Below are 25067 nucleotides of genomic sequence, written 5' to 3' on the forward strand. Positions count from 1 at the left end.
AATCGAAGCAAATTATTAAGATCAAAATAAGCATAACAATAAATACAATCAATAAACTTTTTTTAATGTCACAGAACAAAATGCACAGCACGTTCGTAAACAAAATCACAAGGTTGAAACGCACGCTGTAGCTCTCACTACGTCAAACGAGCTAAACACTTATGCTACGTCAGTCATTCACACAATACATACTAAACGATAACCTAATAACCCCTAAAACATTGTTTAAAAAAAATAGGCCTTTAATATTCTTGTGGTCGTGACTTACGATAGTTGCGATAGATGGCACCACTCCACTCGCCACCATTGGCCAATGCAAACGATCAAAATTTACGGCAGATTGATTTATTTCGAGTATCTATAAATAAATAAACTGACAATTGACACCAATTCTAACCTAGTAAACCCACTAAGCAAAGCCTGTACTATGGGCACTAGGCAACGGATTAACATACTTTTATAGATAAATACATAGGTACTGAAATACATATAAATGTCCAAGACCCGAGAACAAACATTTGTATTATTCATACAAATATCTGTTCCGACCGGGATCGAACCCGGGACCTCAAGCTTCGTTAGGTTCTCTAACTCGACTAAATTATAAACAGTGGCGAGTGGCTCAACAATCCCGGTGCACGTCGGTACAGTCACGTGCAAAGATATCGACACAGTCAAACTTACAAAAATATGTATACACGACCTTAATGTTAAGTGCATGGTGTATACATATTTATGGAACTTTGGCCGTGTCGATATCTTTGCACTTGACTGTACATCAAAAAGTTTTTAGAGAAAATCATTATTTTATATATTCCAGGGGTTATTGAGAATGCGTTAGTTTCCTGCAAAATTTTGACCTTGATGTGCTTATGGGGAAGTTATTAACCTAATGATATCTGCTGGCGTGGCTGGGGGCTGTGTTGCCAATGCTTAATATTTCGTGAGATGGATGACAGTCGAGTTTAACTACAATGTACCCTACCATAAGGTAAAGTTAGTTTTTGTAGTTTTTCAGTGTATTTGTCAAACTGCAATGCTGTGTAAAAAAATATAAATATAAAATAAACTTATTGGTTTTTTTTCTAGAGGTATAATCCTGCAAAGTCGTACCAATCCTGCAAAGTCGTACCAATGAAGATTTTATGACTTGTGGAATATTGGTAGATGGCGGTGGTATCGTGAGGTCTCTTTAACATTTCTGTTTGGAATATTTTGTTTGTTAGAACGTCCTCATTACATTTGTGATTTTGAAAAATGTATAATTGCATATAATATAAATCGGTAGGTAATTAAGTAAATAAAATTCCTTTGATAATCTTTCAGCTTTTACGACCAAAAGTGTCAGTCAAATTGTAAACAAAAGCATTCATAGAAAGAGGAAAAAGTATGATGTCAAAAGACTTCTGCAGCAATAATTAAAAAAAAATGTTATTCGAAATTCAAAATCTTTACGTTATGATGGTTAAGTTGGTGGTGGTGTTGTTAAACCTCGCCAGCAGAATATTTTAAATTTCTCACGTCGGACCAAATCAAGTTCAAAATTTTCTGAAACGCTAGCTAAATACTTTTAGGGTCAAATATATACTTTTCATTTAAACCCGTTGTTTATTATTACTTGGATTAAATGCAAAGCTTATATATATTGACCATTATTTTAATGTCACTCTACACTCAAAGAACTAATTTCTTATTGCTATAATTAGTATAAAATAAATTAAAAACAAAATATAGACATTCATAATCATAACTTATATTATTAATACATAATATTATGAAATTAAATTATGATAATGATAATTAATCTATTTTAATTACAATACAGATTTTATCAAATATTATTATTTTATGGCATTTTTCACTTATTCTAAAGGCACAGTTAGCTGTTCGGAGGCAACTGTATAAATAATTCCACATAACATTTATTTATGTCAAAAATTTAAATTTCCTTCACGAATCCTATGATGCAAGAAGTAACTTTTAAAAAAAGAATAATTTCCGTTTCTGTACCATTTTTGGAACATAAAACAAAAAAAACTGTATGTAACTTATACTTCAACAGTCGACGGTTCTATAATTTTTCGAATATAAAACATTGAAACCAAATCTTAAAACTGTCACATACAATTTAAAGATTCCAAATTGTATTGTACTTTTTCACCGACAAAATGTATTTAAATAAAACAAGACACTCTTTAAATTATCAATGGAAACAATTACTCTTTTTAAAAAGCTACTCTTCAAACTATAACCCTCACGGTAAATGTATCAAAACTGTTTGATATGTCGATTTCATTGCAAATAATGTTCATACAATTCTAGTTTTCTTACTATAAAATTGTCCGAAAAGCAAGAGAAGTATTTCATTTTTTTTTATTGCAAGTATAAGATATATTGACACTTTTGTACAAATTAAGTAAAAGTTTCAAATATTACATAATGATGTAACCCTTAATTAATTAGTGAATTGCAAATTTTTCTACAAAGGGTCCCTTCCTTTTACTATCTATAGAAAATTACGATAAAGTATGCATTATAACAATTTAAAAATGTGTATAGTATAATACTGTATTTAAATTAATAAATGTATTTTTTAATTAGCATAAAGAATCCGAAGTTAAAGCAATGTACGCGGTAAACAACTTAAAAAATACATCATTTGTGAATGGCACACAATGAAATAGCTTACTGTAACAATAAATATTAAAACTAGTCATCACTTAAAATTAGATATTTAATAAATTCGTTATGAAGGCAACTTTACCTACAGAAGAATCACAGAACACAAGCGAAATACTTAGAAGTAAAATAAATATTTAGAAAACGAAATAGTACAGTAGTATTAATAATTAACTACATTGATATGTTCTGGTGTTATTCGAGAAGACAAAATTTACCACTTGCCTGCTTCTGCTTCTCAAGGCGTGACATAAAGAAGAAAGATTATAAAAAAATGCTAATCAGCTATTACTTTGGCTAAAAACAACGTGTAAACTAATAGTGATAAAGATATTTCATAGCATAAATATATATATCTTTCCAGAGAAGACTAGTCCAAAAGTTTCAAAACCATCGAACAAAATAATCATGTTATTATTCTATGAAAGAAAGGTCTTTTTTTTCAATTGAAGATGGTAATTTTTTATGTCAATACTAGTAAGCATGATTACTATCAAGTTACGTTTCCGCAAAGGTCCCTCAGTCAGCCATTAGGCTTATATAAAAAGGCCACTTCACCTTTCAGTCTTAGAAAATATCATTTTAATATCTTACTTGCGTCGATGAACACTACATAATATTAAATCTGATTTTTTCACATGATAATTGTTTCCACGTTTGTTTGTGAGATGTAGCCATTGTGAGCTGTAAAACTGTCACTATATGATAGCGAATAACATTACTTTCTAATTTATTTCGCGAGGTTGCAGACTGTCGTATAAATTATAATGTTTTTCGTATCGCTGAACGGTATTCGAACTCGCACTATGACTTTGCGCGCCAGAAGTGTCCTACCACCTAATCACCGGGAAATATGACCAACCAACCGAATACCAAAATAACTTTAATATGCCAATAGTACTTCTTTCGTTTAAAAAAATAGATTACGTTGAACAAGCGTATTGTTAATAAAAGCCAGTAATATTAGAAAAATGGAAGTCGTACATCATTTATTTATTTTCAACTAATTCGGAAAGTAAGTAGTAGTTGCGACTTTTGGTAGTTGCGATGGATGACAACGCACACCATTGTTGACGTATGCAAGCAAGCGATTAAGATTTTCGGTTGGTTGGTCGAATTGCCAGGTGGTCAGTTGGTAGGACACATTTGGCTTAACTTCACACCAACCCTTAACTTGTTAAGGATTGTACACAATGAACACGCACGACAATCAATGAATCACCATAACGCGCCACACATTTCACGCTGGAAATTGTGCTCCCATTGCCGGTGACCTGTGGACCATCGTAACCCATATTGCAAGTTCGTAACGGCTTCAGTTGGAGCCGTTTTCGGGAGGGTCGTTGATGAGGCCCTGAGAATACGCCGTTTGTATGCTTTCGCATACAAATTTGTACTGGCACTGCAAATGAAAAATTATCATTAGTTTCTAATTTGGTTATTACAGTTCCTATTTCCGCTCAATTTGGGCCCAAGTCGATGGGAAGTGTTTTAATGGTCGAAGCACAGCCTAACCCTAAAAAATGACATAATAATAATAATAATTAATAATAATGATAATAATAACATGTATTTATTTATTTATTTATTTTATTTATTTGACTGGATGGCAAACGAGCAAGTGGGTCTCCTGATGGTAAGAGATCACCACCGCCCATAAACATCTGCAACACCAGGGGTATTGCAGATGCGTTGCCAACCTAGAGGCCTAAGATGGGATACCTCAAGTGCCAGTAATTTCACCGGCTGTCTTACTCTCCACGCCGAAACACAACAGTGCAAGCACTGCTGCTTCACGGCAGGATTAGCGAGCAAGATGGTGGTAGCAATCCGGGCGGACCTTGCACAAGGCCCTACCACCTGCAAACTGCTGTATGTAATAATGATATTACCAATAAAGGAGTGTGAGTATGAATATAAAAAAAAGTTTTAGCTAAGTATACAACATTTTGCTTATTTGGAAATAAACCCCTGAAGGGATGAAATAAAAGTACCTTCAGAGAAAAAAAGGGGAGGGGGACATTTTTGCTTCTATGTAGACTAAAGCTACTAAGATATAATTTTGGAGAGAGAAGTTCTCGAGTGCCGACCACGCGGAACACAAAGCGCTGGCAGGCCTCCCACTAGGCGGACCGATGACATCGTCGGAGCTGCGGGCAACTGGTGGATGCAAGTGGCGAGTTGTCGTTCATTATGGTGTTCTAAGGGGGAGGCCTTTGTTTTAGCAGTGGACGTCTTCCGGCTGATGATGATGAGATATAACGGTGTATCACTCACCACGTTCTGTATGCACATGGGCCGCATAGTCCGCATGGCGCGCACCAAGTCGAGCGGGTAGAGCGGCTGCCTCCGCCGCAGCAGCTCGATGGCGGTCTCTGCGAGGATCAGGGCGCCCGTGCGGCCCACGCCCGCGCTGCAGTGGACGATCATGGGGGGGTCGAGGAGACGCTCGCCGTCGCCGTTCAGCTCTTCTATTACCGTTGGGATCACTGGAGACAAAGGTCACCATTGAAACCATACTGGGGATAGTCTGTCTAATGAAAGCTGAACCTGCAAAGATGCAGCCGATTCAAAAAACTTTAATATTGTATTACCGACCAAAGAAGACTGAATATTTCTTATATCACGGCACTATGGACCGAGGCTGGCCAAACCCAGGTTTGCGGGCCACCAAGTGGCCCGTCAAGGTATTTGTATTTAACACCAACGCATTGATCTATAAGCAGTCGCCCGGTGCTGCTTCAGACTTTAAAAAAATTGCCCACGTGGTCGGGCCACGCCGTGTATTGCAGTTGGGTGCCGCACGTTGCGTGGGACACTACAGACTCCCGCAAGTGTTACTCACCAGCCCGGTGGTTCCGTAGCTGCGAGCAGAGCCGCGTGAAGTTGATGAACGCCGCCGCATCCTCGGGTACACCGTGGTCGGGCCACGCCGTGTACTGCAGTTGGGTCACGTTGCGTGTGGCGCCACTGGACTCCTGTAACCGTTATTATTTACTTATAATAGCGTAAAAACCCGGCAGTGCTGAGGCATCCTACCGCCGACAAGTAGAAGAAAGTATGTTTAGTAATATGAATTATTTTTCGCTTGGCGACAAAGTGACAAAGTGTTTGTACGGTCAAGGACTTTAATTCATGAGCCACCATGGAATCATCAAGGAAAACCGTTATGACTTTTCCTTTGAAAAGATTCCATGGTGGTTTATTAATTAAAGTCCTTGACTTTACCACCATCGTAGTTACAATTTCTTTCTCTCAAAGCGTTACAAAAAGATACGCAATACATACCTTCGATCTATCAATAAAATAGCACCGTAACGTTACAAACTTTTGAGAAAGTGCCTCAATAAATGTAATACTTTTAAAACGTGCAATTCTTGTATTTTTTTTTTCTTGAATTATGATTAGGTTGGTTTTGGATTCGATGATTTCCACTTTCCGTCTATAACGTTTGTCCGTATCTTTATAAATAAAATAAAAATAAATAAATAAATATCACGGGACAATTCACACCAATTGACCTAGTCCCAAAGTAAGCTTAGCAAAGCTTGTGTTATGGGTACTAAGCAACGGATAAATATAATTGTATAGATATAGATACATACTTAAATACATATTAAACACCCAAGACCCGAGAACAAACATTCGTATTTTTCATACAAATATCTGCCCCGACACGGGAATCGAACCCGGGACCTCAAGCTTCGTAGTCAGGTTCTCTAACCACTAGGCCATCTGGTCGTCTGTTATTTACATGTAATCCTCTTAAAAATCTATCAAGACACGAAAACTGTTACAACATTATTTAATATGAGTGAGTCTCACGGTAGTTTCATGTTAACGCTAGTTCTTTGATAAGAAGTGAAGTTGTCTTACCTTTACAACCATCTCCCGCCTAGTATAATGCCCCAGGTTCTGCTCGCTGGTAGTCTGCACAGTGAGCTGGCTGGTTGCCTGTAGCGTATTCCCAACCTTGGGCCAGTACTGGTGACACTTCGTGCGACCCCGCTCCGCCAGTACTGTCAGCATAACCACGAGACTGCTCTCGCTTTCCCACACCATCTGCCAGAAGTCTCCTACTGTTGATGGTAGGGGGCCTGGAAAAGTATCAGTTGTTAAATGATGGAAAATAAAAGATTGTTGTCGTGGCATGTAAGTAGGCAATTGCTGGCTGAGTATGAGTATTACTAATACGAGCCGAGACTAATATAGCTTTTCTCAAAAATGGTGGAGAATTTTAAATTAGAAACTTTTTCTCAAAATATATTATGACATTCGATTTTTTTTCCAATATTCTTTTATGCTTTCCCACTTTTTTTCACAATAAAAACTGCAGGTTGTATTTTTCCACAGCTGTTGACCAAACCCAATAATAAAGTCCGGAGTTCCAACAAAATAACTGATACGCGCGACTTGTACAAACATTTTCATAGCCGTTTTACCTTTTTTAAAAGTTTGAGACTCGATAATAATGGAATTTGTATGCGACATTATTGTAGAGCTAGCGCGCTAGGAATCTTTTTTAACTTTTTGATTTTTCGCTGACCATAAACATGCAACTCATGCAGAAATATCAAATTCAACTAATTTGCTAATGCCGTTCGGAACTAGAAACAAAAGATGGGGTTTATCTTTCTTTCTCATTTGAATCTTCAGGAAAACGAAGAATGCCGACGAGTCCTGAGTGACATTATCATTCTAGTTGTGTTGTACTCTGTCAAGCAAATCTGCTAAAACAGTACTAAATATGAACAGGCAAACCTTGGGTGGCGATGTAAGTCAGCACCAGGTCGGAACTAGGGATTTCCATGTTGATGTATGAAGCATTTATGTAGTCGCCCGTGGGCCCTTCTTTTAGTTCTACCCGCGTTGAATCATCTGAAATGAAACAGTTATTAAATTATTGAATAACTATTCTTTCTTAGGGATATTATAAATGCGAGAGTAACCGTTTGTCTTGTGACATCATAGCTCTCAGATGGACTGATATCGATGCGTTGTTTTAATGCCAAAGTGAGTTTTCTTGTGATGGTTCATAGCTATGTTTAATTGTTACTTTGAAATGACAATGTTTTAACTTTTCTAGTGAGTTAGGTTAGGTTATTTTTGATATACTAAGTCGATTCATTCGTGCCAGCTCATGAGAATGGGCAGGTCTATTATTATAATCTATGTCAAATTACCACCCACCAGGTTCCGTAGGGTGGCCATCGAAACAGGCCCTATACTACGAAGTGCGAAATTCGAAGTTCGTATCTTGCCGTCCCGCTGACGCTTATATTATTTAATTCAAGAGTGAGAGGGACGGTAGGATTTTCGAATTTCGTAGTAGCCCCGCAGAGGCAGACCGAAGAGGAGATGGCGGGACGAGATGGATGCATATCAAGTAGAGTGGCAGAAGCTTGCTCTCGATGGGGACGAATAGCGGATAAAAGGGGAGGCCTTTGATCAGCAGTGGGACTTTAACGGCCTAAATTTAAAAAAAATGCTTACAGGGTGCGATGTCCCTATATCGGTTCTTATTGAGGTTACAAGGCAGTCTTGCAGCGGTGGCAGGCTCTTCCACTCTCCGCAGTAGAGTCTCGTATTGCCGCAGGGCGGCGCCACTGGCAAGGCCGTCGCCTAGCAACAGCATCGACTGCTCTAGGGCGTCTCCCTCTAGCTGGCCGGAACAGAGCGGGACGAAGCACACGGCTGGCTCTTCGGGGACGGCGTCTTCGGGTTCGTATACAGCTGTGGAACATGCACAAATTTTAATATTTTAGTTTCTAGTGATTAAAATTCTAAAAACTTAAGGTAAATTAAATCCCCCATGTAATTTTTGAAAATACAATAAGTACAACTTATTAGCCTACGTCATAATAGTATACGATAAAGAAAACGGGTACTCAGAGAAAATTACAAGATGAGCAAATAGGTGGCCTTATCATTTCAGACTGATCGCATCCATTCAACTTTATCCTCCCGTTCTATCTACTAGGCCAAGTGTTCTTCCCCGCACGTCTCGCTCGCTCACTCGGCAGGTCTGAACATGTAGTGTCTCGCCACTCGACCGTCACGTCGCCGCGCGTGTCATTTTTGAAGTGAACTGACAATCCTAGTTTCAAAACATGTGTGAACTGCAGTTACTCGCTTAGGTGCATGACTGTCTCGGCCGAGAAACATTTTACTGTCTCGCCCGTTTGCTCGGTACTTGTGATCAAGGCATATATTTCCACGCAACGGGCTGGCCTTTTCCGGCTTGGCCTTTTCCGTATGTCGACATAAAGCTTCTTTTGATTGGCTTAAGCCACGCATCGCTACATGACAATGTGAACCTAGTAATTCTATCACTCCACTTACCATTCTGTTTAAGGACAAGAGTCAACACCCCTCTCGTATTCCGGATGATCTGTACAACTTGTTCGTGCGTGAGGTCTTCGACATCTGTGTTGTTTATTGATATCACCTGAAATACAAATTCGAGCGTTGAGTAAAAAGTTGAATACACATAACGCCTCTTCTTCTAAGACTAAGCCGATACACTCTTGAGAGAGCGGTTGTCGGATGAGGACAGTGAACCTTCACGACTTTCTTGGGGAAATATTGTGGCTTTTTACTCTCGGCTATCACACTGTAGTGCTGGAATAAACTTGTAGAAAGAGTATATACTTCGTATTATTTTTTTACTGTGAAAGTCGGAAATATTTGAGTCGCGGGACACAAACCACTATTTCCCTCTAATCGTGTGAAGTAATCAAAGTACAGCCCCATGTTATTCTGGAACGTTCCATCATCCGGCCGCTTCTTAATATGCTGGACTTCAGGACCGTTCATTACCTGATTCCCTTTTTGAGTTCTTACGAGGATGGAAGGCAAAGGGATGGCCAGTGTCATCCAATTTTGAACATGAAACTACCGTGAGACTCACTCATATTAAATGATATTGTAACGGATAACTCACGTCTTAAACCGAGTTTAGCTCGACATGTTTCGGGCTATTTCGTAGCCCTTCTTCTCACGCGTGTGTGCGTGTTGCGGCAGCCGCCGTGTCGCGTTCGCGTGCTCCTGAGAAGAAGGGCTACGAAATAGCCCGAAATATGTCGAGCTAAACTCGGTTTAAGACGTGAGTTATCCGTTACAATATCATTTAATATGAGTGTCATCCAAGTAGGAGGAAACCACCGTTTGTTTCAGAGATTTTAGAATGTTCTAGAGACTTCTGGACCATTCTAGAGTCTTCTAGAATCATCTAGACTTTTAGAATAGTCTAGAGACTTCTGGAATGTTCTAGAAATTTCTGGAATGGTCAAGAGACTTGTGGAATGTTTTAGAGACCTCTGGAATGTCCTATTACCTGGTCCCCTTCTTGTAGCTGCGACAGTGCCGAGGGCGCGACGCGGCTGACGAGCACGGGCGCGCCGCCGCCGCCGCGGACGTTGAACCCGAAGCGGCCGTCCGCGCCCGCCGACAGTCGCACGCGCACTGTCTGCTCGCCCTCAGACGCGGTGTCTGTGTCGTCCGCGTATGATAGAGGGACGCGGAGCGCGAGCGAACGCTCGAGGAAGCCGCCGTCGTCTCTGGAAAGGTCAAATACGTTATGGTAGGGCCACACACATCGCGATAAAAATCATTGCGATATTTGCAACCTGAGTATATGGTTTTAATTTCAACTCGATACCTCCACGTGTTACCGAGATAAAGGGTCTTTATACACAGACAGACACCGAAGCGGTCCTTTAAGAAAAATTATAAATTATGAAGTAGGTGCAAGCTTTTTTAGTTTCACTTGTCCCGTTGTCTGTCTGTCTGTAATCAAATCTTGCTATTTAAATTCGACCAACTTACAATCCTTCAGTGTTAGCGTCCAAGCTTCGCACCCATACATTAAGATTGGGCTTATCACTGTCTTGTAAACTCGCATCTTGGTGCTTCTACTAATAAGCTTGGACGCCAAAATGTTGTGAAGGGCCGCTGAACATCTTAGGGCGTTTTGGATACGAACGTTAATTTCATCTTGCCTCTGGTTTGTGTCTGTTATTGTGCAGCCAAGGTACTTGAATTTTGGTACGGTCCTTGGCAGACTGGCGCCTTGTTGTACAGGGTAGGAACAATTGGCGGAGTCTTGTGTCCGAGGCCAAGATCCACTTTGGGTCGCTGAGCCGGCGAAGTAAGTAAATAACTTACAATAATCTGGTAGTTACATTCTGCTAATCCGGCCAGGATTGTCTCCACAGGACGGAACTCTTCAACGGTTAATGACATCGACTTGAAATTTGGTATGCAAATGTAGTTAGGGTGACAATACAAGTACAGTCCGCAAAAAAAAGCTTGTATTAAAAAGTTTTTTACCAAAAACATATTATCAAGATTCGTCCGAGCGTCAGGCACAAACTTGTCAAGGTATAGTGACGGTATGGACTCACTCCTGGGGCGGCGGGTCGGTCCATGCGGCGCGGGGCGGCGGCTCGTCGTGCGCGGTGACGCGGGCGCCGCGCGGAGCCGCCGCCGGCGCCCCCAGCGACAGCTTGCCCGGCGACCGCGACCGGTTGCGGGAGCTGCTGCGTCTGCACAACCAAAAATCATTATCATCATCCCAGCCTATATACGCCCCAATGCTGGCCACAGATCTCTCAGAATGAGAGGGCTTGGGCTGTAGTTCCCACGCGGGCCCAGTGCGGATTGGAAACTTCACACACAGCATTGAATTGCTTCGCTGGTTTGTGCAAAGCTTGTGGCAAATTTCAAATGTAATTTCGCACATGAATCCGCTCCAAGAGCGCAGCCTAAGGTATCGCCAATATTTGGAACAATTATATTTTTTCTTATAGAAATATAAAATTTTACTCGCAAATGTGATGAAAAACATTGTATGTCGCACGGGCGGTACTAGAATTACGAACATCGACTCATTAAAGCCCTCAGTCTTCGACTTCGGGCTTCTAATAGACTCTCGTTCGTAATTCCTTATTTACCGCCCTTAAGACACAATGTACTATTTCATGAACCAATAGAAACACTTCATTTATCTATTCTCGCACAGCGTTTCGTGTTCATGAAAAACACATTCTTCGCACATCTCTGGTGGAAACGGAGCCAGGGACCACGGAGGAACCAGGGAGATACCTAGGCTTTCCAGCAGGGCGTCTCCTTTACCTCCAAGGTATCATAAGTTACCTGACAAAGTTCCTGTTACTCGACCGAGACCTCCTCGCGTCCTCCAACGCCTGGGTCTCGGTCCTAGGGACGGTGGGCGCCGTGATGCCAGCTAGGGCACCCAGGGCGCCCAGTAGGGGCCGGCGCCTGGGCGCCCGCAGGCGGAAGAAGCCATGCCGCTCCACGCTACAGCGCCAGAGCGCTTTCGCCGCCCGCCCTGACCGCATGTTGAAGCCGAGAACTGTGTCGTACGATTCAGACTGAAACAATAAATGAAATAAATGCGGATAACTCACGTCTTACATCGAGTTTAGCTCTATATGTCGCATAACACCGTGTCGCGTTACTCCTAGATTAAGGGCTGCGAATTAGCCCGAAACATGTCGAGCTAAACTCGATTTAAGACGTGAGTTATTCGGGTTGATATTATTAAATACGAGTGAGTCTCACGTTAGTTTAATGAGCAATGAAACAATAAATGTTTTCACTTCTCATGCTCGTCATCTTCATATTTATGCTGGATCCTAAGTCTAGAAGTCTAGGCGATATAAAATGACTTTTTAAGCTCTAATGCAAAGTAAAATCTTCGTGAAAGACCAAGGTACTCAAGCGTCAACGGCCACGAAAAAAATAGTAAATTGATCACCGCCGCCCATGGACACCTACAGCATTATTAGGACTGCGGGTGCGTTGCTAGCCTAAAAGGAGGGCTAAATGGGGGGGGAAGGGGGGAGGGGAGTTGGGTCTCCGGATCTCCCACTCTCCGTACGAAACACAGTAGCAAAACTACTAACACCTCTATACCTATACCTATTATGTACCGATTATTTCTTTGTATTATTTGAATTTTAGAGCGAATTGGTGTTTCAACTGTAATGCTGTATTTTTTTGTTGACAAATAAATAGAAATAAAATAAATAAATACGATGAACTAAAAGAATTTCCTTGCTCACCCGCGTTCTTACGATAGCTAAGCTTATGCAAAATATGCGTGTTCATGCAGTTCCTCCACCTCGACACTGTAAGAAAACACACAAATCACACAAACCCATCTATCACCACTACCACACTACACTGACGCGTTTCGAACTCAACCAGAGCTCATCTTCAGAGTGACACAACCGTACACCATGCTACCAGTTGTTAGACATAAATAAATACGAGTAAAAACACGAAAGTATAAAACATTTTTCTCAAAAATGATCGTAAAAGTTGTCATTATTCTTTACATATCAGAAGGTGAGGTGCATAGTTTATGGTCAGCGAAAAATTAAAAAGTTAAAAAGATTGCAGGCGCGCTAGCTTGCCTGCAATAATGAATTAGCGCGCCTGCAATCAGTCACAATTTTTTTTTAAAGTTAAAAAGGCCATGGAAATGTTGGCACAAGTCGTATACAGCCAAGTCTAATGGCCGATATCAGATATTCTGTTGGAACTCCGGACTTTTTCTATTGGGTCTGAAACAGCTTGTGGTGTTTTCGGTGGAAAAAACACCAGCAGTTTATTTTTAATGAAAAAAAGGCGGGAAAGCATAAGAAAAATATTGGAATAGAATGAAGTTTATTTTAAATGTTATAATATACTAGCTTAAGCCCGCGACTTCGTCTGCGCGGATCTAGTTTATCGCGCGGTGGCGCCCTCTACCGGAATAAAAGGTATCCTATGTTGATCCTTGGGGTTCAAAATATGTATATACCAAATTTCATCAAAATCGGTTCAGTGGTTTCGACGTGAAAGCGTAACAGACAGACAGACAGACAGACAGACAGAGTTACTTTCGCATTTATAATATTAGTAGGGATTTTGAGAAAAAGTTTTTTCTATTTCAGAATTATTCACCATTTTTGAGAAAAGCTTTATATTAGTCTCGGCTGGAATAGCAATTGCTGGCTTCGTATTAGTTAAACGGACTCGCAAGCTCGTCCGTTTAATACTCATACTCAGCCAGCAATTGCCTACTTCCAGGCCACGACAATAATCTACTAATACTTACAGGCTCTCGCTTCAACTGGATAAAAAACTGTTTCCTCTTGAAGGAAATCTTTACAATTTTACTCCAAGAGAATGTGTTCACTCGTATGTTGTTCTGGAAGACCACTATACCTATTGACGTGACGCCAATAAATATGTCTTTCCCGTTGTAATCCTGAGGACAATTTCTTTTTTTTAATAAATTTAATAGGTAAGTAAATAACACGGGACAAGACTTGGGTCATCGTTCATCTATCATTAACCCTCGTGTTTCGTTTTCTACATTTTTTTACCATACAACGACAACACCCACCAGAAACTGGCAAAATTGGCTGAGGGACTGTCATTAAAATAAAAAATAAAAAACCGACCAAGTGCGAGTCGGATTCGCGCACGAAGGGTTCCGTATCTATACAACATTAGCAGTGATCCTACTTTCTCTAGCATTTTCGGTGCAGTTCTAGGGTTGTCATATATATCATGATTGGTTATTTGGAGTCTTTTTGTATTTTTTATTTCAACTCCAAATTTGTTACTTTTACGGGTATCCCGTGAAACCATATCGAAAATACAAACTGAGACATGGATGCACAGAAAAACCAGAAAAAGAGACCAGCGCTGGGAATCGAACCCAGGTCCTCAGCAATCCGTGCTGCGTGCTATAACCCCTACACCACCGCTGGACAGGAATTTAGACACGAATTTTTCCTATGCATACATATCTCAGGTTGCTTATTTCTACTACGCTACTTATGCAGCAGCTCTTTTTCTGGTTTTTCTGTGCATCCATGTCTCAGTTTGTATTTTCGATGTCATATATATATATATATATATATATATATTCATTGTAATTACTGAAAATACTACTAGCTTTAAAAATATCCTTTGCCATGTATGTATTCGATAGTTGCTTTTGATTCTGTGCTAGTATGCTTCAATAGATGGGGTAGGGCCCCAGGGTTTTAAGTTAACTTAATAAACCTCCTCATATGTTCGGAAATATTTCGAACTCACCATGGAAAAGTATACATAGATTACCTTAGCAGGATGTGACTCCACACCGTAACAATCCAGCCGCTTCACGTGTTCCAGAAAGTTCGCCTCGGCATCCGAAGGTGACTGCCCCGCGTGCAGTTTGTGGAGCTCCCTGATCCTCCTTTCGTCTTCTGCACTCTGTTTCTGAACTAGCCTGAGCTCCGAGAGGTAATTCGGTGGGTGTTCGGATACGTTGTAGTCGCCTAGTTCAGCTGTAAGGTAATGACTGAAAATCAGCGCTATAGTAAGCACGTACTGCAGCATAATGCTGAGTCTAGTTCATTTTCGACATCATCGCATGGTATTTTTGTTATTTGCTTAATATTATAAATAAGAGTCAGTGTATTAACCCCCAATGCAAAAAGAGGGTTGTTATAAGTTTGAACGCTATGTGTGTCTGTGTGTGTGTCTGTCTGTGGCACCGTAGCTCTTAAACGGGTAGACCGATTTGATTTTATTTATTTATTTGAAAGCAGGTTTTCTAGCAATGGTTCTTAGGCATGTTTCATCAAAATCGGTTTAGCCGTTTTTGAGATATTGAACTTTGAAGTGACAAAGTCGGGGGTTTTCCAACTTTGTGTTGGTTAGGTTATAGTAACTATTAGATATAAAATGAACAAAGGGCAGAACTTCCACCGCAAACCCGATTAGTAAGTTCCATCGGGTTTTTCATATACTTAATACAATTTGATTGGGTATTTAACTAGGTAAAAATACCTACATAATGAGTGGCAAAAAATGTGGCCCTCAAATGTATGCAGTAATAGCTAATTCTGTATGGAGAGTGGGCCAAATTTTGTGCCGCTGAGTATATTATTCTATTTCTATTTTACAGCCTTATTCATAAAAAATCCTTAATTGAGGTTTGATCGGTCTGTTACTTAGCAGACTGATTAAGCTTGTTAGACGGTTGTCAAGAAGTAGAGGGTTGTCGTTGTGATTCATAAACGCTTGCTAGCAGTCTGCTGTTGTTGAGCTGCTGATAGACGGATTAGACGCGTTATGTTGGCTATCTTGACAAATCAAAGACAAAAAATGGCCTCGTCGATAAAAAAAAAATTGACAGCAGTGACAGCAAATTAGCAGGAAAAAAAATACAAAGCGAGATGTTTGTTTTCCCGCCATTTCCGATCCGCATGTTTATGTTCTACCTAAGTGCAAAAAGCCATAATTATGTTAATCATCCTAATTTTTTTTATATTTATTGTTAGTAAAGTAGCAGCAATAAATTTTCCTGGATTTTTTAAAATCTTTGCGTAACCCTCCCTTCACTAAAAATATCTTCGGTATGCTTTTTTGCTCTTGTCAAAGTCAGCTGTTCAAACTTGTGGCGGCCATTTTGTGACTTTAGCAGGGAGATAAAGGAGTGTCTACGGTCCTCTAACTTTAGCAGAGCCTTAATCGACTGATTAGCGCTAACAGACGTTTATGAATCATGTTTTTTAGCATCGGGCCTTCAAGAAGCCTTCAAGGAGGCTCTTACTTTTTATTTTTATTACATCACCAGAAAACATTGGACACTTTTTTTGTCAATCAAACAAAAAGTGACAAAGCTCGAGGCCCACGACGTCACGCCGTGCTCAGTGTCACACGGCGTAACTTTATGCTTTATGCTTTATGCCTGGCTATATTTTCATCATTTAGGGTAAATTTGTTCCAACATTTTCTGATAATTTAACCGACAGACTAATTGGATTTTTTAGAAAACTAATCCATCCGCGGACGATTATTCGAGCGTTTCAAACGCCTCATTTACGAATTGGCTGTAGATTTTGATGTCTTTTCGATTATTTGTTGGGCATTTCTATCTACCACTGTACCCTGAGTTTATCTCTCCGATTTCAAAAAAATTGGGAGGTAGACTCAGTCTATGATTCCGATCTGGGAAAACAGACTCTCCCGATGTGTCCCCAAAATATTTTATGGATGTGTCCGTTTTGTTACGAAAATTATTAAGAAAAATTCGTAACAAAATGGACACATCCATACAATATTTTGGGGATACATCAGGAGATCGGTAGATAGAAATGCCCTGTTACGACTTCCTGTATTTCTGCTCTACCAGATAACTAAGAAACTGTATCAGATTCTTCGGCCATTTTTACAGAAGTGTCCAGTAAAATGAGACGGTTAAAATGTTCGAATAGCATGATTATACCTTGTACAGTGAACGAAGCTAACAGCAGCAAGGTATTTTTTGGTGCGGTCATTCTCCCATCGAGCAGGAGTTTCCTTAGCTGCAGGCAGAGTAAGTATCTGGTGAACTCCTCGGCAAGTCTAGAAGGTTCTGGGGGGTAGAAGCGCACTGCTAACCAGAATTGCGCGCTGCTTCCTACTTGTTTTTTCACCGATTTGCTGGGGTCTAGCCAACGCTGTAATAATGAATAAAAAAACATGAAAGATAGTTGAATAAAACCATTTTTCAACTTTTTTTTGGAGAGGCAATAATGTAGCGATATTAATTGTGGCAGGTGAATACATAGGATAAAATTTATTTTATAAGCGGCACAAAATTTGGTCCACTCTTCATACAATATTACCTATTACTGCATACATTTCAGGGCTATATTTTTTTCCGCTCAGTATATTATTCTTATATTTCTGCGGTCTCACCCATATACCTATGTGTATTGTATTCTGACTAAACCCAACTACTTAGGGCACGTTCCTAAAACCACAACAATTAATTAGTACTCATAACTGCATTACTAATACCTAACATACAATCACAAATACGGTATTTTAACTTGAATATTTTTCATTTATTTTATAAATCAAAGCCTAATGCGTGTTATGGCACGGAAACAATTTTTTAGCTACCTTTCTTTTAAAACCGAGTTAAAACAGAGTGAGAGTTGTAAGGACATGTACCTACCTATGTGACGTCATAGCATAAAAAACCGCTTGTGTTCAAAACGGCAAAAAATAGACACGTGTCACTAATGTCTCATCAACAGTTTAGCGAGCATAAAGCAGAGTTTAGACCTGCAGGAAAAATCGTGCAAGTTGCATTACGCGTGCGGCGCGGCGCTCGATTGACCGCTACAAATTCGTTGGCTTTACGGCCTCGCAATGTAATGCAACTTGCACGATTTTACTTGCAAGTCTAAACCGGGCTTTACGCAAATGTTAATACTAGAATTACATTACGGCGCTGCGTCAATCACTTTAACACTCCTCGCTCGAAAACCGCGCAATGAAATTGCTTAAAGCTAGAAACACCGGAGGCGGAGCGGTGCGGCACGGCGTGGAGGCGGTACCGGTTGTAATATTCGAGCTAACGTGAACGACCACGCTTATTTCTGTGTGGCCACTTTCATGTTAGCTCTAATATTACAACCGATACCGCCTCCGCGCCGCGCCGCACCGCTCCACCTCCGCTGTCAGTGTTTCTAACTTAAGGAAGATTCTCACACCTCGTCACTACGTATTTCGTTCCATAAGGAAAATACTGTGACACTTTTACCGGACACTCAGGTTTATTAAACGTCACAGCCACCTCATAGTTTTGTGCATCGAAAAACCCCTTTGATACAACTACAGTAGGTATTACCCAAAACATCCGCTATTCGGTAGACATTCGTGTTGCAATGTTTATAATGTCAATGCAGGCGCAATGAGGGCTATCGTTTTTTGTCTCACTAGATGGCGCACTGTTGCGTGAGGTTTTTAAGTTTGGCTTTCAAAGTCTGCTATTACGGGCGTGAAAACAAAGTTTAGATTAAAATCATACCTACACCTTAAAACAGTACCATAAAAATATCGAGCATGCCACCGTTTTGTTCGGAAAAAAGGGAGCACAAAGGTTTCCGAAAGACAAAACTGTCTCAAAACACAGACATTCATTGCCCCGGAACGCATATTTGCCATAATTAATTTCAGATATTACAAAATATTCACAAAAATTTTCTAATAAAAAATAAACCCGCGTAGCTCACTCAAAAACTATGAGATTTGACATTTCGGAGACCTCACGCTACACTAGCGCCTCTAGTGGCGAATTCATTCGCGATAGCCCTCATTAAGTTTAATTGTTGTCCTTAACATAAATAACAGATTAAGTTATTTTTAAAATTATAAACATTGACTAAAGTATCCAAGTAAGGTTTGGAGGACCAGATAGCCCCAATGGTTAGGTAACCTGACTGCGAAGCTTGAAGTACCGGGTTCGATCCATCGAAATCGAAAAATATTAGGCGACCCCCTGCTTACCTCCACTTACAGTAAGCACATATTGGTATTATCTTACGTTGATTATAAACATTAATTATACACAATAACGTTGAGAGTATTTAAAAGATACTCCGACCCCCTTAAGGGGCATCCGCGACCCACAGTTTTAAAAACACTGCAATAGTCTATACCTACTACGAATCTTTTTGACCGCACAAACGCGAAACCGCCCAAATGTCCATGCTTGACAACAACTGTCTGGGTCTAACTGGGTCATTCATTATTTTCTGTGATAGGTATCTGTGATGTCAACTCTGTTTGTTATGTCAGCACAAACAGAGACAACATCACATTTATCTGTCCCAAAAAATTGATCAAAGAATGGTGAAACAGGCTTAGTTTATGTACTCAAACTTTGAAGTACCAAAAACTAACTAAAAGAATGAAAAAATCAACAATTACCGTGATTTCTGTGTTTGTTGCGTTTGGTGGTGATCCATTCTCTGTAAATTGGAGTCCAAAATAGTCCTTCTCAACTAATTCTATGTGTTGAAATACTTGTTCTAAAAGAGCATTGCCTTTTGCTTTTTTCTGAAATAAAGAATAAAATACATTATTTATAAGCGGTCAGGGACTTAAATCATGAGCCACCATGAAACCATTTCACAGTAAACGTCATAATGACATCGTATTAATTAAGAACGAAAATCGTAATGACTTTTTTTTTATTCGACTGGATGGCGAACGAGCAAGTGGGTCTCCTGATGGTAAGAGATCACCACCGCCCATAAACATCTGCAACACCAGGGGTATTGCAGACGCGTTGCCAACCTAGAGGCCTAAGATGGGATACCTCACGTGCCAGTAATTTCACCGGCTGTCTTACTCTCCACGCCGAAACACAACAGTGCAAGCACTGCTGCTTCACGGCAGGATTAGCGAGCAAGATGGTGGTAGCAATCCGGGTGGAACCTGCACAAAAAATAAAAAGGTTTGAAAAGGTTCCATGGTAGCTCATGAATTAAGTCCTTGAGTGTACATTTTGACTAGTTCAAAGACAGAGGAGTAACAAGTTTTTTGTTAAAATTTCCTTTTTAATTCAAGCTTTTTTGTTGACTGTACTTGCATTGTTATACTACATTTCCACACCAAATTTCAAGTCGATGCCATTTACCTTTGAGGAGTTCCGTTCTGCAGAGACAATCCTGGCCGGACCACCAGGATGTCACTGCCAGATTATTGTATTGTCACCAGATTGACATAACTATGCCACCCTTCAAGTCAATCTGACCACTCAAAGTGGGTCAAATTCAACTTGCATGATTTGACCGGCACATACATGGATACATGCATTCAACATTAATAAACATACATTACAAGTTAAATAATAGTACATTGTGTCTTAAGGGCGGTAAATAACGAACTACGAACGAGAGTCTATTAGAAGCCCGAAGTCGAAGACTGAGGGCTTTAACGAGTCGATGTTCGTAATTCCAGTACCGCCCGTGTGACATACAATGTTTTTCATCACATTTGCGAGTAAAATTGTATATTTGTAAAAGAAAAACTAATATTCTTTCATTAATTGCCGATACCGCTGACTGCGCTCTTGGCGGCGCCAGCTCCCTGCCTTTAAGCTTTTAAAAATTATGATTAATATTTATAAATTGTTGAAATTTTTATTGTGATGTTCAATTGTCATTGTAATTTATTTGTATTCAAAGAGTAACAAATAAAATGTTAAGTGGGAAAACCACTAATTTTTATATTCCTATTTTTTTACTAATTATGTCAGAATTAAAACATTATAATATAATTAAAATCTTAGTAAGAACTGACCAAAAACACCATAATTCAAACAAAACAGCATTTTTTGTATAGAAAATATTACACAGATTAAAGACATATGATAATAAGTAAACAAACAGAAAACACTGTAAAATAAATTGCAGAGATTATAGATAAGTTATATTGCTTGTTAGATTTATTTACAGGAATCAAAATATCTTATCAGTTGTCTGAATTCTGAGTAATAAAACTGCACTTCTTTTACTTATGTTCAATTGATTTAAAAGTAATAAATATTAATAGGGTTATTCACCCTAGACTTCACAAGACTCAAACTAAGCAGTATACAATATAACCTGAAGCCGTAGGGGTCATCCATAAAGTATGTCACATATTTAGGGGTGGGGGGAGGGGGGGGCAAGCGGTTTGTGAGAGAGAAACGAAATAACTGCAATTTGGGGTTTAACTGGTGGGTTGTCTAAAAATGGTCAAAATAGGTGTGACATACTTTATGGATGGCCCCGTATCTCTAACACAACACACAGGTGCTCACAATTACGTTTTGTCACCAAATAAGTTTTAAATATTATTGATTATAAATATATATGTTAGTCTGTAAGGTATTCATTGTATGGGCCAAGTTGCCCGAAATAAATGAAGAAAAGAAAGAAAGAGAGAAAGAAAGAAAAAAAATGAAGTTGTTATTATTATAATTCTTGCATTAACCATCTCTTTTAGGGTCCTGTACCCAAAGGGTAAAAATGGAAACCCTATTACTAAGACTTTGCTGTCCGTCCGCCCGTCCGTCTGTCACCAGGCTGTTCATGAATCATGATTGTGAGACAGTGGAAATTTTCATAGATTATGTATAACTGTGGCTAGATTATGTATAAACACTAAAAACAGAATAAAATAAATATTTAAGGGGGCTCCCATACAACAAACGTGATTTTTTGCCATTTTTTGCTAACTAATGAATGTTGTATCCCTTTCCTGGGAACGCGTGAATTATCTTTTCGTGAATCACAATTAATTGACGTTTTAGAAAAAGATTTTGAATAAAATAAACAAAAGCTACTATTTACTATCAAATGAGTAAATGAGCTTGTATTTTTTTCTTAGAGGCCATTCTTGAAATGTCAGCCTTCAAAGTACCATTTTAAAATAGTGAAAAACTGTTTTATTTAGTTGCAAAATTATAGATTAAATAAAATTTTCGATTTTGTATTCAAAACAAAAGAGTTCATTTTCCTATTCAGTTTCTTGAGTTGACATATTCAACTGCTTACTTTCTCAACCTCGTATCTGGCGAAATTAAATTGCATTAGAATCATCTTTATGTTAACCCTTAATAAGGTAGAGGCCATTTAGTGACCACTTGCATTGAGTTGGAAACTGAACCTTATTAATTTCACAATTCGTCACAATTTCCATTGTAGTTTATGAAAATACGATTAACTAGCTTTGAAAAATATCCTTTGTCAGGTACGTGTTCGATAGCTGCTTTTGATTCTGTGGTAGAATGCTCCAATAAATGGGGCCTTATTAAGGGTTAAGTATGATAACTAGTGTCAATTTTTTGTAAACAATTTGGGCAGATATTATTATTGTATCTGCATAGTGTGTGGTAGTATCAGATAATTAAGTTTTTATACTAAAATATTATTGGATCTGCATTGTGTGTGACACGCTTTATTGCCTGTTACAATCAAATTTAGATTGCACTAGCTTATGCCCGCGACTTTGTCTGCGCGGATCTAGGTTATCGCGCGGTGGCGCCCTCTACCGGAATAAAAGGTATCCTATGTTGATCCTTGGGGTTCAAAATACCTATATACCAAATTTCATCAAAATCGGTTCAGTGGTTTCGACGTGAAAGCGTAACAGACAGACAGACAGACAGACAGACAGACAGACAGACAGACAGACAGACAGTTACTTTCGCATTTATAATATTAGTAGGGATTAGTAAACAAACACCTTTAAAAAACAGAAAAATAATAAAGACTGTTGTTAGGATTTTTATTGAGACTAATTAGTTTATTTAACTATATTTAGACCAATTTACATAAAGGTAATTTCATCTAGCATCTATCACAATGATGACCTAATTAGGTTTATTACAGAGGTTAATTGGTTGGCCTCAAGTCAAGACAATACTGGCAGACAATTCTCATATAAGAAAAAAATATACGAAAACTTTTGACGAACAGCTGTGCTTACCTCGATTTGAAAAGAGTGGTGGGTATCGTCCAAAAACAGCACGGTGACATTAATAATATTAAGCTTTCGTTCCCTCTGCAACTCCAAGGCTCGTACGTTGTAGGTACCACTAGAACTACTGAAGGCGCGCCGCGATACGCTCTCAATCATCTCATCTAATCGATTACTCATCAAAACCGGATAAAATTCTTGAGATGTAAGTCAGACGGCAATTCGCGGTCGGCAGACACTCCGCGACAAATAACAACACTACACACGCTCACAGACTCAGCTCAATTACGTATTATCGTTGTAAACCTCAGTTAACCCCGTGAATCACTTGACCTCTCATGTGTTTTCCTTCCTTCGTTTAGCAATCGCAAATAAGTTTTTAATTCATTGCATAATACGTAAAGGGGTAACAAGTGTGCTTCTTCTAATTTAAGGCTTGTCATCTGTAAAGAAGTTGGAATAAATTTTGAAAAAGCCTTACAATTTAATAAAATTCACGCAATACATCCATTCTTCCGCTTGCCACAGTACTGTTTGTTTTTTTTTTTATCGCAATCATCGCCATATTGAATCAACCACAGATAGACGTCAAACGTCAGAACACAGCGTTTTGTTACACACAATTTCTTCACAAAGTCTACGGCTGTCACGGTTGACAAACACTGACTGACTGACAGCGACAGCCTCAAAGGAAGCAGCAGGGCTACTACGAAACTCGAAACTCGAAGTTCGTATCGTACCGTCCCTCTCGCTCTCGTATTAAATAGTATAAGCGTCAGACGGACCGCACGAAACGAACTTCGAATTTCGAGTTTCGTAGTAGCCCTGCTGACGCTTACACTAGCGAGTGCAAGAGGGACCGCACGACACTAACTTCGAGTTTCGAGTTTCGTAGTAGCCCTGCTGAGGGCCTACTCCGAAGTTCGAAAATCTAAGTCCGTATCGTACCGTCCCTCTTGCTCTCGTATTAAATAGTATAAGTGTCAGAGGGACCAAACGACACAAACTTCCATTTTCGAATTTATTAAATTATACTATCCCTTATTGAAGAAAGCGCCATCTAGCTTACACTGAGCTAACTAAGATGTCAGCGATCGCCTGTATGCATCGTGACACTACATACCAAATTTCATGACTCTAAGCTCAGCGGTTAATATTTCAAGATTTTATCCTTATCCCGTGGGAATATTTTTTTTTATTAACGATATGAAAATTTAGGTAGGATTAGACACATTAGGTAGGTACAGTCAAAGAATTGAATCGATTAGGTGCCATAGTGGAACCCTATCACAATCAATTTTACGATAAAAAAATTGACAGATGCATAAAATATGCGTGACATTTGCAGGGAAATATGCGTGACATTTGCAGTTCCATCCTGTTACTCGAATCAGTTTCGACTGTGTATATTATTTTACAAGGCAAGTAGGTAGTAATAATAGGCTCATGACTACGTAGGTAGGTATATTCCCGACTTAGGGAGTAAGAGAATAGCTCAAAATAAAATCATCATGAAGATCCTAGCTTATTTACGTCTCACATCACAGCTCAGAATGAGAGGGCTTGTGCTATAGTTCCCAGGCATTGCTAATTGGGAGCTTCATACATACCGTTGAATTACTTCGCAGGTTTCAAAATATTTATTCAGTTAATTAACGAATGATCTCAAGCCGACTAGAATCTAAATGTTTTATTTTTTTATTCGACTGGATGGCTCGTTTGCCATGCAAGTGGGTCTCCTGATGGTAAGAGATCACCACCGCCCATAAACATCTGCAACACCAGGGGTATTGCAGACGCGTTGCCAACCTAGAGGCCTAAGATGGGATACCTCACGTGCCAGTAATTTCACCGGCAATGGAATTCAAATACTAGTAATTGAAAAAAAAACCGACCAAGAGCGTGTCGGACACGCCCAAAATAGGGTTCCGTAGCCATAACGAAAAAATAAAGTACCTAATATTTTTCTAAGGATTTCGTATTTTGTAGGGAATATTCCAAGTTTAGGTATATTTTATACCTTAAGCTGCTATTTACTCTTAAACTACTAATAATTCTCAAGAAAACTTAAC

At 39.4% G+C, this 25067-nt stretch overlaps 1 protein-coding gene across 1 annotated transcript; it reads right to left on the reverse strand.

The window, feature by feature from the left end:
• Window positions 1-43: 43 nt before the first annotated feature.
• Ptpmeg (protein tyrosine phosphatase Meg) lies at window positions 44-23646 on the reverse strand. The gene is made up of 15 exons (XM_074099741.1): window positions 23005-23646; window positions 19456-19584; window positions 16979-17192; window positions 14824-15032; window positions 13808-13960; window positions 11836-12074; window positions 11085-11225; window positions 10016-10238; window positions 9022-9127; window positions 8173-8412; window positions 7441-7557; window positions 6556-6776; window positions 5525-5657; window positions 4957-5168; window positions 44-4081 (listed from the first exon to the last, which is right to left on the reverse strand). Exons 1-15 carry the CDS (start codon window positions 23173-23175, stop codon window positions 3995-3997), a joined length of 2595 nt encoding a protein of 864 aa, XP_073955842.1. The 5' UTR covers window positions 23176-23646; the 3' UTR covers window positions 44-3994.
• Between the last annotated feature and the right edge of the window lie 1421 nt (window positions 23647-25067).

This window comes from Choristoneura fumiferana, chromosome 17 (genome assembly GCF_025370935.1).
Source record: "Choristoneura fumiferana chromosome 17, NRCan_CFum_1, whole genome shotgun sequence".
NCBI lineage: Eukaryota > Metazoa > Arthropoda > Insecta > Lepidoptera > Tortricidae > Choristoneura > Choristoneura fumiferana.